This window comes from Varanus komodoensis, unplaced genomic scaffold (assembly GCF_004798865.1).
Source record: "Varanus komodoensis strain SLA01 unplaced genomic scaffold, ASM479886v1 scaffold2, whole genome shotgun sequence".
NCBI lineage: Eukaryota > Metazoa > Chordata > Lepidosauria > Squamata > Varanidae > Varanus > Varanus komodoensis.
In genome coordinates, this window is record NW_025335568.1 from 13,688,942 (window position 1) to 13,707,387 (window position 18,446).

General features: G+C 43.9%; 1 protein-coding gene across 2 annotated transcripts in view; it reads right to left on the minus strand.

The window, feature by feature from the left end:
* Window positions 1-11,239: 11,239 nt before the first annotated feature.
* PPM1K (protein phosphatase, Mg2+/Mn2+ dependent 1K) overlaps window positions 11,240-18,446 on the minus strand; it is a 31,412-nt gene continuing 24,205 nt past the window's right edge. For both annotated transcript variants that reach the window (XM_044428360.1, XM_044428361.1), the window contains exon 7: window positions 11,240-16,238. In XM_044428360.1, the coding sequence (XP_044284295.1) occupies window positions 16,107-16,238 (132 nt within the window). In that variant the 3' untranslated portion in view covers window positions 11,240-16,106. The remainder of the gene's footprint in view (window positions 16,239-18,446) is intronic.

Consider the following 18,446-nt stretch of genomic DNA (forward strand, 5'->3'; position numbering starts at 1 on the left):
GTGGGGTGAAAGGTCTCCTTTAGGGAGGGGCAAGCACCTAAGCGCACTTGCTCTTGGCTTTTTGTTTAATTGCTGACAGTGCCACAAGAACAACCCGATGGGACAGCATTCAGCCACACACACACACACACACCGTCCCCTCCAGTTCCCAAGCTTGGACCCTCACATGAGGGTTAAAGGTGGATAAAAGACCCAGATCCAGGCCGCTCTCTAAGCTTGGAGGCAATTTAGAACCCAGGAAATTCTAGTTGTGAAGCTGCTCACATCTGTGCAAGCTGGTAAGGTCCATGACATGGGACAGTTGGAGCTCTCTCCCCGCAGCTGTGTCACCGGAATGCCTAAATGGGTCTCATGTGTCTGGACCTTTGCTGCCGCCAAAATAGGAGTGGCGCAGAATAAGCTGCATTCTGCACAATGAGCTGCTTGCCGAAGCACAGGAGAAGAGCTCCTGTCAGAAAAGCTAGGACCGTCTTTGCCAACCTGCTGGCCTCCGGAGGTATTGGGCTGCAAGTCCCCTCATCCCCAGCCAACCCACTGACAGGGATTGATGGGAATTGCAGTCCAATACATCTGAGCGTACCAGGATGCAGAAGCCTGCCCTAGGGCATGAGGTTTGTTTGGTGTTTCCTATGCAGGGCAGGAAGACCCAAAAGAGTGGTGCTTCCCAATTATCATCATCATCTTCTTCATCATCAATAACAATAATAATATACATGCATACCTAATGGCCCGTCTGGCTATAATTAGGCAGAAAGAAACTAAGGAGCTTAAACAAAGGGTACTATAACAAGCCAAAGAACACCAGTCCTCCTGTTTTTCAAAACAAACGAGGTCTTTCTTGTCAGGTTTTCAAATCAGGCATGGATCAGGCAGGAAGCGAGAGAGCAGGTGTGGGGGGTTGTTAAGCATTTGCACCAGGCCAGGGGAAACGCTGCCCTGGCACTGGCACTTCTAACAAGCTGGGAGCGTGTGTTTTGCACATCCAGTCCCCCAACATGTCCAGTTAAAGATCTTCCTTGGAGAAAGGAGCACCTGCGCCACAGGCCTTGAAGAGTACCCCCCTGAGCTGAAGCCTTTTGCTCTCCTGTCCTCTTCCCACATCGAGGAGGAGGAGCAAAGCGAACTCAGGGCTCAGTGCCCTCCTTGAGAAGCCGGCTTTTCTGCAGCTGCTTCACTCATTTCTCCCCATCTGGGATGAGGAGAGGCGGGAAAAACCATCTCCTTGGTCCCTTTCTGCCCAGAGAATGGGGCAGAGGAAGCTACAGGTTGGGCCTCAGTGCAGGGCTGCTCCACATCTGGCCCCCTGGATTGGTTCTGACCCACCCCCGAATCAAGCCAGGTGTCCATACCTGAACAGAAAGGACCAAAGCGCTGAGCTACAGCACAACCCTCTGTGGCACAGTGGTGAGAGTGCTGAGCTGGGACTCGGGGTCCGTGTTCCACTGCCCACACAGTACTGGAGTTCTCTGGGTCACTTTAGGCCAAGCACTGACCCTTCGCCTAACCTGCCTCATAGGGTTGTTGTGAGAATACAATGGAGAGAAGAAGCACCATGTAAGCTGCTTTGGGTTCCTTGTAGGAGAAAAGGTGGGATACATATATAATAAATAAAAATAAACAAACATGGTAGGCATGTCATGAGCAGAGCCAGCTGGAGCTGGGGGTCAGTCTAGATGGCCCAGGAGGTCCCTTCTGACTCATTCTGTTTCTATGTTTGTAAACACCCTCACGTATTCTTACCCAATGCACATGTAGGTATCTTTCAGCAATAAAAAATCCTATGGGGAAAAACAACAACTATAAATGAACATTATCATTCCCAAATGTATAATTCCAAAGTGTAGCAAAGTGACTCCAGCTTTCAATAAACCTATCCTCCAGCATTTGTTTAATCTAATCATTATTGCCACATCTAAAATCCTAAAAAAAAGACAGATGAGAAGCTATACCCTTTTCCCAAAATGAAGAGATCACAATTTTTGCTGCTTTCAAAATATTCATTATGCATCCCACATCCAATGGGAAAGTTTCATTCAAAATATTCATTATTAATCCCACTTTTCTATATCGTCTTTTAAACAGTGAAGAATTCAATTCAATGCAACTTCAGACCCAGAAAAATGCCTATGTATGACTCCTGCAGCGTGCTGGAAATCACAGGCCATTTTCTGTCTAAATGTATATAGGACTGAGCCTTAAAGAGCTCTTTCATTGCGTGGGATCGTTCAAGTGTACAACCCATCCCCTCCCTGACATGGTCATCAATGGTGTACAGGACACGCCTATCATAGTTTGCAAAGTTTCATAGTTTTTAAAGATCTGTAAAACCTGTTCAACAAGAGACAAGAATGAGCTGAAATATATGAGTGTATTTGCCTGGGAAAAAAATCTATTTTCTATTATAGCACTTTCAAATCTAAAAAAAACCCTCAACAACTTATTTATTTAGGAAATTTCTATGCCGCCCCATTCGCCAAAGCCTCGGGGCAGCTCACAAACATAAATAAACTTCGTTAAAATAATATAAATTAACAGTATAAATTAAGTCGCCCTGGCCAAAGAATAAAATAAATAAATACTATTAACAGTTAAAATGACATTTGAATAAAAAGGTCTTCGCCTGGCGCCGAAAAACAAATAACGACGGCGCCAGGCAGACCTCTCTGGGGAGCGCATTCCATAGAACTTACTGTCTGTTTCCAGCCTACAGTACTTTTTAAAATACTTAAGGCTGTATCTCTGTACTCACTTACCTAGGACTTAATTCTGTGTGATGTTTTTCAGTCTGAACAAGGCTTTCTCTATCATAATCACTATGATAACATTTCATATCAGTTCATCTGGCAGTAAATTAATCCAATAACTTTAATGTAATTTGGAGTTCTATGTCAGGAGGTATTTTTGCTGAGTTAACCTGTAGTTAAGAATCACAACTTTCTGTCAGAAGTGCCCTTTCCTCCTGTTATGACTCATGGCTTTTTTCATGCCTAGGAAGCATGGCATACAGTGTTAAACATGCTCATAACCATATAATAAAATGTGATTATGCCCATTGGTACATAAACCCATTTGACCTCCTTAGATAAATGCACGAGGCAACTATGATGTTTTGTCAGATATGATACTGTTCCTTCCCTGTCAAAATATCATGAAAAATATTTGGCGTTCTGTCCAGTTGGATTATGACAAGAAGCATGTATTTCATACAGGCTGAAATGTCCTGAAAATCATTTTATTTGTATTCATTTATTTACAGCATTTCTATATTCAGGTATTTATTTTTGCATTTATATGCCATTCCCCTACTCCCAAATGGAGTCTCTGGGTGGTTCCACAAATAGATTGTGGAGTGGTCAACAGTATGAGGTTTAAACAAAAGAATAAAATTTTCCCTTTTACTTTTCTTGCACCCTTACAGCTTGGGTGGCTAAAGACTGGTAAGTATATGCATTTTCTCTGTCCTTTCAACAGATGCTTTTGCTGAACTGGGAACTTCCAATATAATGTAAGTTGCTGCAAGAGCAGAATTTAAGGCCAAAAGACAGTTATAATGAGGATGATGTCTGTACAGCTTTTATTAAGTCTGTAACATTTTTCAGGGACAGGTATATTGTTGACTTCTAGGATCCCTTCTAGGAGTTGGTCAACTCTCTTAACCAGAAAATCTCACTGAAAACATAATCTCATAGGAAGAGGAAAAAGGCAAGGAAGAGGAAAAGGTGTTAGGGGGTATCCTTTTCATGTTTATTGCTAAAAGTGCAATATAGAATTTTTTTAAATGCATACAATTTGAATTGGCCTAGTTGGAGACCCTGTGATCATCATAGTAGTCCAGAACATTAACCTTCTTCCCACATGCCCAGCTACTGCTACCTAGAATTCAAAATTCCTAATTCCCATTATAACCACTAGATGGAGACATTTTTTTAAAATCCTCTGTCGAGGAAAATTGCTGGAAGACTACTGTATACTGAGGAGATAGATGGTATAACACAATTGTCCTCTGATTTCTACCTTAACCGGGCTTCACCTTTGGCTGTCGAAGCCATCAGGCAAGCCGGATGGATGGTACAGCATTGGAATGCAGAAAGGTAAACAGTGGAGCTTATCACCTGAGAGCTGGGAATGAGCAGATGTGGCTAGTTAACTGTTTTGACTCTTAGATTTACGGTAGAGAGAGAGAAGACACGCAATCCTGCCTGAGCCAGTGCCAGTGTGAGCTCTAGCCGAGCAAGGAGGGAGACACACACCGGCCGAGAATTAGGGCTTTTTCCTTGTCATTTGCGAGGGAGGGCACCCGACGGCTAATAGAGCTTATTTGGTATCGTATTTCCTTTTTCATGATATCTCTTTACATCGTAGTGCTTGTTTTAGAATAAAATCTGTAGACTTTAATCCACCTGTGTGCACATTGCTTCTGGATCCAAAGAGATTCTTTTGCCCTTGGCAAAACATCCTCTTTAAGACAAATTGCTGCACTGGATTGTAAGTATTCAGCTGCTTCTGAATGAGGTTACTGCACTGTTTACTTTCCCAAATGTACAGGGGTCCAGACACCATTCTCTTCCATTCATATCCTGCCCATGTTTTCCCATTGCTCCTTCCAATTTTCTATTACCAGAAAAGACTGTTAGAGAAAAAAGACAGACGAGGTATACAGTGTCTTTTGATTGTTAGCACTTCAAGTCCTCTTTTTAGAAGCACCCTTTTTATTCTCTCTCCCTGACAGTCAACTGGTTTAGCACTAAACATTAAGGCCTCTTTTGAAGGATAGAAACAGGCAGAAATGGTGCTGAAAGACCAAGCTGGGCCTGCGGCAAGCTAGTCTGCTGAATTCAGGCAGCAGGGAAAACAAAGAGAAGGTGAAAAAATGTACAGAAGAAGAGATGAAAGGATGGTGGACCTCTTTGAACTAGAATCTTATGAAGAAGAGCCTGTAGTATTAGAAAGTGAAGTGAAAGCTACTTTGAAAGCATTTCAAATAATAAAGCACCTGGAGTAGATAGGATACCAAGAGAACTATTCCAAGCTGCAGAAAATGAATCCGTCCAAATTCTAACAAAAATATGTCAACAAATATGGAAAACAGAACAATGGCCCACAAACTGGAAACATTCAATGTACATTCCAATCCCCAAGAAAGGAGATGCAAAATGCAGCAACCATATGACCAGTGCTTTTTTGTCATAGAATGCACCAGAACGGAGTTCCAGCACCTTTTTTTTTGATGGAGTTTCCAAGTTTTAAAAGTAAATTTTGAAAATTTGACGTTTGGTCCACGTGGATTTGAATCACCCTATCAAGCGTAGCAGGTTGGCGGCAAAATCATTAAAACGGCGCATGTGGGCTGCTTGTGTGTCGAGTCTGATGCGTGCGTACTTTGTCCGCGCTGGTGGTGATGGCGCTGCTCGGCTTGTGATTGGTCGTGTGGTCACGCGCTGAGTGCTTACTTTGGGCGGCAACCATTATGTTTCGTTACACAACTGACGTGTGTGGGTGTGTGTACAGTGATTGACTATCTGCGAAAGGTAAATAATTTCTTTATGAAAAAAAAAGTTGGAGAATTGAAAATCTTTTTTTTTTAATTTTTAGTGTAAAAGTGTGACCCCAAATTTAAAAATGAAAAAAATTACTAATTACTTCTCAACGAACGGTCCTGCTAATAAAAAGGCCATAATATGAACCAGTGCTTTAGGAACTGAATATATATATATAAATTAAATAAAAGAATAACAAGATGTGAGTTCCGGCACCCTTTTTCTTACAAAAAAAGCACTGCATATGACCATTGCATTATTTATTTATTTATTTATTTATTAAAACATTTTTATGCCGCCTCATTCGCCGAAGCCTCGGGGCAGCTTACAACAATAAGTTAGGTCATCATAAGTAAAAATTAAAATATATACATTAAAATAAAATACAACTATACAATATAAAATAAGCCTCCCTGGCCAGATAAAATTCAATAATATTAACATTTAAAATGCTGCTTAAATAAAAAAGTCTTCGCCTGGCGCCGAAAAACAAATAACGACGGTGCCTGGCGGACCTCTCTGGCGGACCCATTAATCTCCCATGCAAGCAAAGTATTGCAACAAAGAATGCCACCATATATGGAACAAGAAATGCCAGGAAAGGAAAAGGTACTAGAGATCATATTGCAAATATACATTGGCTACCAGAGCATACCAAAGAATTTCAGAAAAAGATCAGTCTAAGCAAAGATGTTGACTGTGTAGATTATTAGAACTGAAGGAAGCGGATGTGCCTCAGCACCTGATCGTCCTGATGCGTAACCTGTATCATGAAAAAGAAGCTACAGGTAGGAGAGACACAGAATGGTTTTCCATAGGCAAAGTGGTCAGACAAGGATGTACTTTATCTGCCTATCTGTTCAGTCTGCTTGCAGAACATATCATAAGAAAAACTGGATTAGAACCAGTGGAAGGAGTAAATACTGGGGGAAGAAACATCACTAATTTAAGATACCCAAGTAATACCATACTACTGGTAGAAAGCAGCAATGACTTGAAACAACTCCTGATAAAGTAAAAGAAGAAAGTACAAAAGCAAAACTGCAGCTGAATATCAAGGAAAAAATCATATTCACAGAAGAATTAAAGAACTTCACTGCTATAATGAAGGAACTGAAACTGGGAAAGATTTTGCATACCTCAGCTCTGTTATCAATTCAAAGGGAGGCTGCAGCCAAGAAATTTGAAGAAGACTGAGACTTGGGAGGGCAGCAATGCGGTTTTCCTGCCCCACTCCCACCTTTTTCAATGAAGCAACCAGAAGGCTGCACCAAGGGATGTGGAGACGACGTGTGGCCTCCAGGCCGCATCGCATCCCCCACCCACAAGGGGCTTACTGAGTGACAGCAAAGAGGAGGGCCTTCTCGGTGGTAGCCCCCTTCTTCTTTGCTAGATCAAGGTCCTCACTGAGGCCTGCCTGGTGCCAATTCTAGTATCCTTTTGGCACCAGATTAAGTCTGCCCTCCATGCCAAGGCTTTTAATACCTCCAAATAGCACAGGCTGGGACAGGGCGGAGGGAGTTGTGAGCTATTTTAACAAGTCTGCTTGTATTAACCTGCCTTAGTTAACTGAGGTAATTTTGGTGTTAAACATGGCTTTAAATTTTTGTAGTGAGCTTTTCATCATTATTTTCTTGCTATTTTTATTTTATACTGTATGGTATGAAGTGATGCAAACTGCCCAGACAGCTCCAGCTGTTGGTGGTATAGACTTTAAAGTATAATTATAATGAAAGGGATTTGTGAGGTTGCAGTGGAGAAAAGCACCAGCTGGCTTCTTAGTGCAATGTTTTGAGTGGAGGCAGCACCACATCCTTGGCCCAAAGCCTGGAGGAGCGAAGGAGGTAAGCATGTGGCTGAAGTCCCGCTTGGGAAGGACAAGCCTCACAGCCACTCTCTCCAGCTCTCGCCTCGCCACCGTGGCTGGAAGGAATCTACGGAAAGTAAGGGAATTGTGTCTGGAGCCTCTCTCCCGCCAGTGATATGTTGGCAGCCCTTCTACCTGGCTCCCATGGGACCAAGTGACAACGAGTGACACGTGTGTGTGTGCACGCGCGCGAGAGAGAGAGGGAATGCACACTGCAGAAGGCAGCTTGCAGAACAAATGACTCCAGCCAAAAAAATACCAAGTTTAGGCAGCTTAAAGAAGAATCATTGGCTGGATTTATTTTTCCATTTTTGACTCCAAGGACATCTCATTAAATTCTTAGGGCTTACTCTTGGAGAAGGTCATAGAACCGCTGCATGTGTAGCCACGGTCAGCTGAAGACCTTCCTGAATGGTCAAAGCCAACTCTTGGAGCCCCTTCAAGCAGGGAATTGTGCAGAATGGATGCCACCAAAGGAAGGTAAATTGGTGAATTTCAGACCCCAAGATGGAGGAAGAGAAGATGGTGTTGTTTAGAGATCTTGGACCCAAATCACTGAGCGGCGTAGCCCAAACAACTAAGAAACAGGCCTTTCATGGTTTTTAACCTAACATAGGTTAGAAAGTGGGCAGAACACTGGGATCTACTGTTAGATCCCTGCATGGTGTGCAGGAAATTGCCAACGGTTCTTATGCCCAGTGCTTTCGCAGGAGTGGCCTGCAGCCAACATCTTCCTACCTCCACCCCGATTAAGTTGCTGAAATCAAGAATGCCTGTGGGAGAACAGGAGCGGATGTGTGAGCAAAAGTACTTTTGTGCAAGCTCCTGATCTGGTACAGTAAGCAAACTCCTAAATCATGCTTATGCTCAGAGGTACACTTGTTATGCAATTCCTATGTCTGCCTCCCTAAGACACTGTTTTTTTCTGGCTCCAAGTGGTGGACCTCAGTGCTCTAGTGGAAAACAAAGCAGATTCCACGGGCCCAAGTCTGCTTACCACTGATAAAATTTAAAGGTAAAACCGAGAGGTAGAGCTGAGTGCCATTAGCATACTGATGACATCTGAGCCCAGACCTCTGGATAACCTCCCCCATGGGTTTCATACAGATGTTAAATAACATGGGGGACCTGCGGAACCGCATGGCATACCTGCCAAGGTGCAGAGCCATAATCCTGCAGCACCACCTTCCGGAGTTGGCCGGTCAAGTAGGAGTGGAACCACTGCAAAGCAGTGTCTGCAGCTCCCAAACCAGCCAGTCTATCCAGAAGGATATTATGGGTGATGATACAGAAAGCGGCTGAGAGGTCCAGGAGAACTAACAGGGTCGCACTCCCGCTGTCTCTCCCAGCAAAGGTCATTCCACAGGGAGACCAAAGCAGTCTCTGATCCAAACCCACATGTAAGCACACTTGGGATGTGTGACAAGATGGGGCAGGTGTTTTCCAGGGTGTGTGGTGCCCAGTAGTTTGGAAAGGATAGAGTTTCCCAAATGGGTCACTGCAGCCGTCACTAGAGCAAGAGAAGGCTTGCTTTGAACTTTCACTGCTGCTCAGAAAGCATATCACACAAGCAAAGTTCATGCCGAAAGCCAGTCACCTGGTGAAAATGACATACTTTGGAGAATAACCGTTTCAATTACAGATTAATTTGTCAGCTGCGGGTCAGTGGCAAAAGCCCTGGCTAAGGTTTGCAAGTGGCTCCCCTATTTAATGAGACAGAAATTTGATCTAGATCTAGGGCTGGACCTGAACTGGGTCCCAGCCTTGCATTACCCGTTTGCCCCACTGCTAAAATCCACTTACGTTATTCACACTGCCTCTTTCCTGGCCACCTACACACTGCCAGCTGCTCCCTGTTTATCTGGCCTGGGATTTTGCCGCTATTGTGTTCTCTTGCAGTCACTGTATTTTACTTATGGAGTCACTGAAATGCAGACTGCAAAGGAAACTATTGCACTTATTCTTCACAACTCTGCAAGATAGTCTGCTGGTGTTCCCCTATCAGCAACTGAGGCACTGTGAACTGAAGATGAATTAATGCTACAATTAAAAATTAAAACTAAAAAGTGTATGCTTTAACTTGATCTTGGAAGCAGAAAATAAATTAATTCCAAGCACAACTGAAATGCAATCTTTGTTTCATAGGCAGGGGTTTTAAAAAGTGTGGCCAACTACACTTTGGACATGACCCACTAAGCCATTTCTTACAGCCCACCTAACCCCCCCCCCCCATACCTGCCTCTTTCTTGCTTCTCTGCCTCTTTGACTTCTCATCAGAACCAGAGATAAGAAAGGGACTCTCTTGCGGCCATTGTCATCCACAGTCATTTTGGGGTGCTAGCAGGGGGAAGGGGCTACAGCATTCTTACTTCCCCAGTGACCCTGGAGCAGGCCCTGCTGCTTTGCATCTGTTAATTAGTGTGTGCTCCCAGTGTATGTGCATCCATCTCCACCACCCCAGTATGAGTCACCCCTCCCAATATGTGCGTCTCGTCTTTCCCTGCGCCTGTTTAGCCATCTGTGTGTGCATGTGTGAATGGGTTTGCATGAATCCCCCCGCAAAACAAGATTTGGGCTGCAAGACCAAAAAAGATTGTGTGCCCATTACGCTGGGACTGTTGATTTGCTAGAACCAAAATCTTCCTCTTCTGCTCCAAGCAGGGCAGACTGTGGAAACCCAAAGGGCGACTTGCTCAAAACGTGTGCTGTGTTACACAATGGGTGCATCCAGCACAGCACTGTTTACATTGCTGGCAGCGGCTCCAGATCTTAAAACGTAGGAGGCAGCGGTTTTCCCTTGGGCTGTTCCTGGGGGGCCTTTCATTCTGGCAGAGTATTTGAGTAGTTCATCCTCCAGCCTCCACCGGGCATGGCAGTAAAGAGGAAAGCACAGGCGGCATGGGATAAACTCAGTCCATACTGGCTGACTTAACATCATTAGCTTCCATTTTAACTGGGTGATGGTGTGATCCTGTGGCAATGGCCGTGGGACCATGAACTGGGAGCCTCTGGGTCATCCAGCATGGAGCAGGAAGCATGCTGGTCTCCACCACCCTGTCCTCCCACCCTGCATGCCGGCCTGTGAAGCTGAGATGCGTTGCGGTGGGCGGAAGATGGCTGGGGAGGCCTCAGGGCAGTTCAGTGGCCGTCCCCCTCCAGTCCCCCCCCACTTGTGAGTTGCATTTGGCCAAGATGGAACAACTGGCCCAGTCACCCAGCGAGCGTCCTTGGTTGTGTGGGGACTAAGACTCAGTTCTCCTGCATCCCAGTCCAACGCTCTCAGTATTCCACCACCCTGGCTGTCATTAACATTAATATGCTCAGTTACAGTTTACCTATATGCTCCTCGATTTTTCTTTTTTTCTTTTACTAAGACAATCAGGCATCCTTAAATGCCTCTCGCGCTCAGCAGGAAGTCCCAGTTTGGCTAGAGGCAAGTGGAAAGGAACCTAGTTGAATATTCATATGAATATTCATATTCATTCATATCATATCATATATATATATGATAATTATATTCTATGTATTTCTGTGAACTGCCCAGAGACTGTCAGCTATCGGGCAGTATAGAAATGAAAAATCTTCTTTATAATCATCATCGTCATCAATCACAGAACTGGCTGACTAGGGAAGGCTAGAAAACCTTTACTTAGACCCAGGTTGTCCTTCCACCCTGCCCACTCATTATCCTTTAGCCCCCAATTCCCACTCTACTAGGTTGTGGGTGCTGAAGAAGGTGGGACAATCTACTTCTGTATCCCCAGGATGTATGAAAAAACATGCAGCGGAGCAAGAAAACAAAACCAGAAGAACAACACAGAGTTACACAAGACGCTTGGGAGCAAGCTTTTTATTAAAATAGTGTTCAACCTGCTTCCATTACAAATTGTTTTAAAAGCAACCATGTAAAATGAAGCAACAGCTGAGCCATAAATTCCACACAGTCACACAATATATAAATCACAGCTCTACCACAGGCTTCAATCATTGGACACCCTCGTTAAAGTACGTTAGCCAACTGCAGTTCTGCCTTCAGCTAGTATGCAGTCCTCTGTAAGCTTAGACAGAACAAAAAGGCTTACAACTCCTTTGTAGCCCTTTTCTCCATCCAAACTTGCGTAGGATTGCAGTGAAAGTTGTTTGTTTTGCCATCAAACAGCAGGCAGACCCAATACATAAAAAGAAGGAATCACCGCATTCCCATGCGTACATACATACTATACACATCCTTTGCCACTACAGAAATACAACAGGTGGCATCAGCACAAAAGATTATCCAAGCTGGAGTCCCCCATGCAGGCTGGACTGTCAAGATTAAAATTTGCACAAACGTCCTAAGGCAAAAAATCTGCAACACAATTTACAAAAGTGCACTTCAGTATTTATACAAGTCAGTATGAAGCTGCCAAAGCACTTGCCACATCCAGGAACGGGTGTCCTCGCCCAACCATTACCTGTCCTGGAGGAGACACTGTAGCTTTAGAACTTTGGAACACCTGTAGAGAGCGTCTTTCTCCACGGTACACTCAACATGGTGGTAAGATGACCTATTGATTAGTAGTGTTAAATCCAAGTGTTTCAAGCACACTCAAACTGACCCTTCCCCAGTCTCAAAACTCAACTGACCTGTTAATTGGTCAGTATGTTGAAAACAAGAAGAGTAAAACATGTGTTGATCCTGCATCCTTTTGATCAACCAGAGTCCATTTTGGCTTCTGAATATGCAATTGTTTCTTCTCATTTTCCCACCATTGAGTTTGATCGATTCCCTTTTACTTTAAGAACCATCATTCACTTTTTACAAGGGTGGAAGTAAGGTGCAGACAATGATTCTTCGGGCTCATATAGTTATTTTAAAAGGAAGGAATTTCATTTAACAAAAGAAAAAGTGAATTTGTGTTTTAAGTTCCAGGGAACAGGGCTTTTTATTAAAATGGTGTTCGGTCTTTGACCTGCTTCCATTACAAATACTGTTTTAAAAGGAATCATTTAATATGAACTATTGGCTGAGCCACAGATTCCACGTACTTACTCAATATATAAATCACAGCTATATATCCCACAGTTATTGGACACCCTTTTTAAGTACACATTAGCCAATCATGGTCCTGTCTTCTACTAGTAAGAATGCAATCCCATGCAAGTTTAGATAGAAAAAAGGCCTGCAATATCTGGAAACAACTACTAGCAGCTCTTTTGAGCAAGTGGTTTTAATTTTCCCTGTGACATACAGATATACATTCGTAGACTGCAAGAACATCTGTGCCATTGATGGAGGTTTTGGTTAGGACTGGGCCCAAGGTTCGCCTATTTCAGCTTGTGTAACAGAAGGGATGGGTGAAAATTTTACTAATATTTGAGACTATATCTTGCTGGAGTTTCACCTCTTCCCCAGCTTCAATGTTAATTTGGGGGTCAAATTATGTTTGTTTGTTTTTCCTCCTGTTCTGACATCCAGCCTATCAGGTTTCATGATATAAACACCATGTCATACCATTTTGTAGCCAATCAGATCTAACAACATAAGGTCTTCAAGGACAAACAAGGCCAACTAAGAGGGAGGGCAATGCTTCCTAGACCGGACACAGGAGGAACCTCCACCAAATGGCTAACCAATCACCCTCGCTCTGTATTAGTTAACATTTTTGCCTTCTTTTATCACAGACCTCTTTGAGGAATATTTTTCACTTTGGCCAGCAGGATTAACAAAAGAATCCCACACACTTTTGGAACAGCCGTGGTTTATGCACTACCTAAAAAGGGATCCATTCCATTGCCCTAACACAGCATGCATAAGCACCAGTGCTGAATGAGGCATATGGATTTTATGCTAGGCTAGACCTCCAGTTTTGCAATAAAATCAGAAAGTGCCAACTCCTTGCCACCTTCCAAACTATCTAGCTAACACAGAATCAGATACTCTGCCGCCAAAGACTATACATCCGAGGTGGCTTTCAGCAGGCCAGGGAGCTCCCCAGATTTAGTCAACCGAAGCACAGTGAGCACCATACAGCTCATGGCCTTCATCCAGCCACTCTTTGTTGCAAGGGATGGGGAGCTGTCTTCTGCAGAAGAACAGCTGGCTACTGGATGGGCAGCTATCAGACGGTGTTGCAGAGGCCTGTGGTGCAATCCTGAACCATCTGCAACCCACCAAGCCGAATGTGTATTACAGGAAGCCGGATACCTGATAACCTGCTTATAAGCCACACAGCAAACAACTCAGATTTAGTAAGGCCTCAGTGAGCTGCCACGGATGGCTGCTGGTCTACATTTTGCTTGGTGGGCTGCTGCTTGTGCGGCCCAGTTTAGTTCTTCGTTCCCCTCCAGTTAAATAAGAGTCCCTGATTTTTGAACAAACCTTCTCTCAGCACTCTCTCAAATCACAGCTACACGTAACAGTGACCACGTCCAGCAGGCCTGCATCTTCCCCCTACTTTTGCCACGCTGCAAGTTGTGTGGTAGGATGTCCTTAAGTTTAGCACTTTCCCAGCCCGAAGAGCGATGCGGCTAATCTTACTTATGGGCTGTGAGGTAAAATGCTCTCTTCAATCACGCAACATGCAGATTAATTTACTTTATGTAATGCAAATAAAACAACTGTGGAGTGGGGGACAGCAGGTATGGAGAGGGAATTTAATCCTTTCTGCTGCTGAGGAAATCCCTATTTTAGAACTGGCATTTGTTTGGTGGAGTGGGGTGGAATTCCCCATGGAGGTTTTAAAGAACAGGAACCTGGAAGCTGTAAAGAGAAGCATGGCCTTAACTCTAATGACCTAGAGTGAAAGCAATGGATATGGTACATATGCACAAATAATTTATTTTTTACGTATTTTTACTTCTAAAGCCTTTCATAAGTACTGTTTATAGCTACATATATTATACAAACAGGTAAAATGCACACTGAACAACAACAGGACAATATCAGGGTACACTTTGTTTCCCAAGCATGTCTTCCATTACTACTAGGCACAGAACCAGAACTGGAATGCTTTATACAAAAGGTGTAGGCCAGGCAGTACAGGTATTAACAGGTGGTCCAGAGTTCACATTGTGATCAGGGCTCAGTGCTTTTCCGTCCTGGTACAAAGTACCGTCCAAAGTAACCTCCAGCAGGACTTATTCTCACTGTAATTTTAATTAGCTTTACTCCAGGGAAATTATCCAAATATGTAAAAAATAAAGAGCATGGATTCTCACAGGTTGGTTGCACAGAAGCCATTCTCATCTACATGTGACATCTAGAGAAACAGAGTGGTCCCCATAAATGAATGTTCCAGATCGCTTCCTTAGCCCGTAGAAATGCTTACACTCAAATTCTGAAATCCTACTAAGGAACTCCAGTTACAGACTATTTTTTCATACCAAAAATGGTGAAATGGTACTGTGCTGATTCTCCTGAAGAAATATTCTTAGCTTCAATGAAACCTTTATATCCAAATTTGCCTCAAAATTTGTTTAGTTGAAATTCAGGGGGAATTTTAAATATGCACCTGCTGTTCCCTTGCAAAAATCAACCACGGAAGGAAACAAAACTTTTACCCGTTTGGCAGGGTGGGGGAACACCTCTATGTCTGAAAAGCTGGCACTTAACATTTGTACAATTCACACTCTGCCTGGCCTCTGGCCACAATATTTCTCTCAGTTAACTTTGTGCGTTGGGACAGCATTTTTCAGTGAGTCTGAAGAGAAAGAAAGAGACTTATCACCGTAAAAGGAACTAAAGAATACATGTTGACAGTTTAGCCCATGTAGAGCATATTTAAGTAACATTAGAGGTTTCTTAGGATAAGCATCTTTAAAGAACACAAATAAATACAGAGAACTTACATAGCGTCCCTCTAAAGGCACATAATATGGTCCCCCTTGTAAATCTTGTGCCTACAGCTGCCTCAAGGACTCTTGCCATGCACTGGCCAAAGATCCCACGAGCAAAGAAACAGATGTGGACTTCAAACCCAGTATAAAATTTGCCCTCTGCCTTTGAAGAAAGGGCTGCAAAGACAGCATGCACATGTGTGCACAGGCAAGTGCACGGACACACATATATAAATATATAAAAGACCTTGCAGTCTCTGCCGTTTGATATCCACAGTATGGAATCCTAATCAACTCCATGACTAAGATAACTTCTCTTCCGTGTTGGGCTCAGACCAGACTCAGCTTTGCAGGTGAACTTGGAACCAGCAGACCAAAGCAAGGTGTGCCTGCAGAGGCAGCTTGCTACCTCCCAGCTGCTACCTTTCTTCAACTTCTCTTTGAATAGGGAACAAAAACGTACGATGGTGAGGGAGATAAATGCCATACTTCCTTGTGTACCTGCTCCCCTAAGTGCAATACGAGGCAAACTGAGAGATCCAGCTGGCCTCTGCCACTCTCTCTCGGCCTCTAAAATGTGGCCGAGAGTACATTATGTATAAGGAGACCTCAGCCAGGCGTCAAGAGCCAGCATCCCTGCAACAGCAGACAGAAGCATCCATGACTGAAGACGGAGGGGGTGAAAACTGTTGGCTTGAGACAAGCAGTAACAGACACGTTTGTTAAGAGGCGACATCAAGTTAACAGCCATTCACTACCCAAACAGAAAGCACTAGTTGTTGAAAGAGAGATGGACAAGTAAGTTATGTTGTTTGACAGACTTGCTTTCTTCCTTGGAAGCCTCCTACAAAATGGCACGTTCAGCATCTCGCTGCAGAAGGTGCTCAGGCCCATCTTCCACTTGAGGCAAAGCTCCGGCTGAAGGAAAAGCTGATCTCAGAGTTTTTGTACTTGCCCCACGCTCCAAAGGGCACGACGATGGCAGTGCTGTTGTCTTCTGACCCATACTGTACCGCCTGTGGGAGAGGTTGCAAAAGGCAGAGAAGGTTAGCCACCAGATACCCATCACTCTGCTTTTTTGCTTGCTTGCTGTGCTTTTAAACCAGCCAATAGCTGCGGTACTCTGGGCGATGTACAGGATTGATTGATTGATTGATTGATTGATTTATTTAAAGCATTTCTATGCCGCCCCCTTTGCAACAAGTCTCGGGGCAGCTTACAGAGCAAACAAAACTAATGTTGAATAAACGTTAAAAATCCGGATACATCTCGGCAGAGCTATAAAACCAATAAATAAAAACAGCAATTAACAGTTAAAATATTGTTTAAATAAAAAGGTCTTGGCCTGGTGCCAAAAAACAAATAACAACATTCTAAGCAAGCTTTAAAAAGAAACCAGACGGTACAGGATAAAATCAAGACTGAACCTGCACCAAAAAGTGAAACATTCCAGCAAACCAACCCAAACCAACCCAAACCTGCAGCAGAAGAGATGCAATAACAAGAGTTCTTCGAACTCCTGGGAAAGGCGTTCACTTGGTACTGTGGTGATTGCAGAATAAGTGCCAGAGGCATATATCTATGGGGTGCATTCTGCACACAGGGCGCTTGCTCTCTCATGGCTAACTATCTGCCTCATGGCAGGGCAGGATGGCCTCAGGTTATGATCCAAATGTCCAGGTAGATAATTCTAAGAGCAGACCTGCTATGAAGATGTGTGGGGTTCTGAAATTTTAGTATCTGCTACCAAAATAGCTAAATCATTTCAGGTAATTCCTGAAAATCGTGGCTCAGGTTGCACTAGACAACCAGTGCAATGTCTGCAGAATTGTAATTCTACCTTGCTGTACTAGTTGTGAGAGCTGCATTTTGCATAAGCAGAAAAGAATAGGTTGTTTTCAAAGGCAAATACAAATGAAGCATTATATGAATCCAACAAGGGCGACACATCCAGGAACAGCCATAGCTGGTGAACCAGCCAAAGCTAGAAAGGGATCTCAACTGAGAAAGCTGGATCCAGGAGTACCCCAAGTTCTTACACAGAAGGAGTGCAACCCCATCTAGAGTAGGCTGCATATCCATTTTTTGGACTTGAGAACTACCTACCCCCCGGGCCTCCAGTGAGTCACGTTTTTTTGGCCTTCATCAAACCCACTGCCAAATTCAGGCACCAGTTCAGCACCAGGACAGCCTCACTTGACCCAAAGGGTAGACAGAAAGAAAGGTAAGCATGATCAGCGTACTGATGAAGCATCACTCCAAAACCTCAAAACACAAAGCTGGTCCAAGAGGCCATGGCTGACAGTGTCAAAAGGCTGCTGAGAAGTCAAGAGAACTGGAAAGTTGTTCTCTCCCCAAAGGGGCTATCCATCAATGTGGCCAAGACTGTTCTGGTGCCAAACCATGGACTGAGCAAGATCATCTGCCTCCACTAGAAGTTCCCGCAGTTGGATTGCTGCTGCTGTCTTGCTCAAGACTGGGTAGCTGCTGCTATAAACATCTAGGCTGAAAAATGGTTTCTTAAGAGTGGCTGCACAAGTGTCCCTTTTCAGCTGGCCGGTGCCACTACTCATAAAGAAGGAATCAACTCTTAGACACACCTGGTTAATTCTTTCTGACTACTAGTTAACGACCAAGAGGGACAAGGGGCAAGAAAGCAGCCAAATTTATCCAAGAACTTTGGAAGACGAGTGTTCAGTCAAGTTATTCTCAGGCCATGGAATTGGGAAATAGTCAACATCACCCAGGAATATTAGTTGGAGAAAATGAGTGATGAGATTTTTCAAAACTGAAAAGTAGTTTAGGAAATATGGTCCAGTACTCTATGTGGTACCAGTGTGGTGCAGTGGTTCGGGTGCTAGACTGGGGGTCAGGAGATCTGGGTTCTGGTCCCCACTCGGCCATGAGGCTTAGTGGGTGACTCCAGGCCAGTCACTGTCTTTTCACCTGATCTCCCTCACAGGGTTGTTGTAAGGATAAAATTAAGAAGGGCAGTACTTTGTAGGCCCTGGAGTTGCTTGCAACAGGAAGGGTATAACCGTAATGAAACATATTAATACAAAATATCCTGCCTTTTTTCTTTTAAAGAACTCAAAGTAGCTTACACCATTCTCTTCCTCCTCCTGTAATATTATACCCACAACAACAACCCTGTGAGGTAGGCTGGGCTCAGAAACTGGGAGTGGGCCACTTGGCTTCATGGCTGAGCAGGGACTAGAACCCAG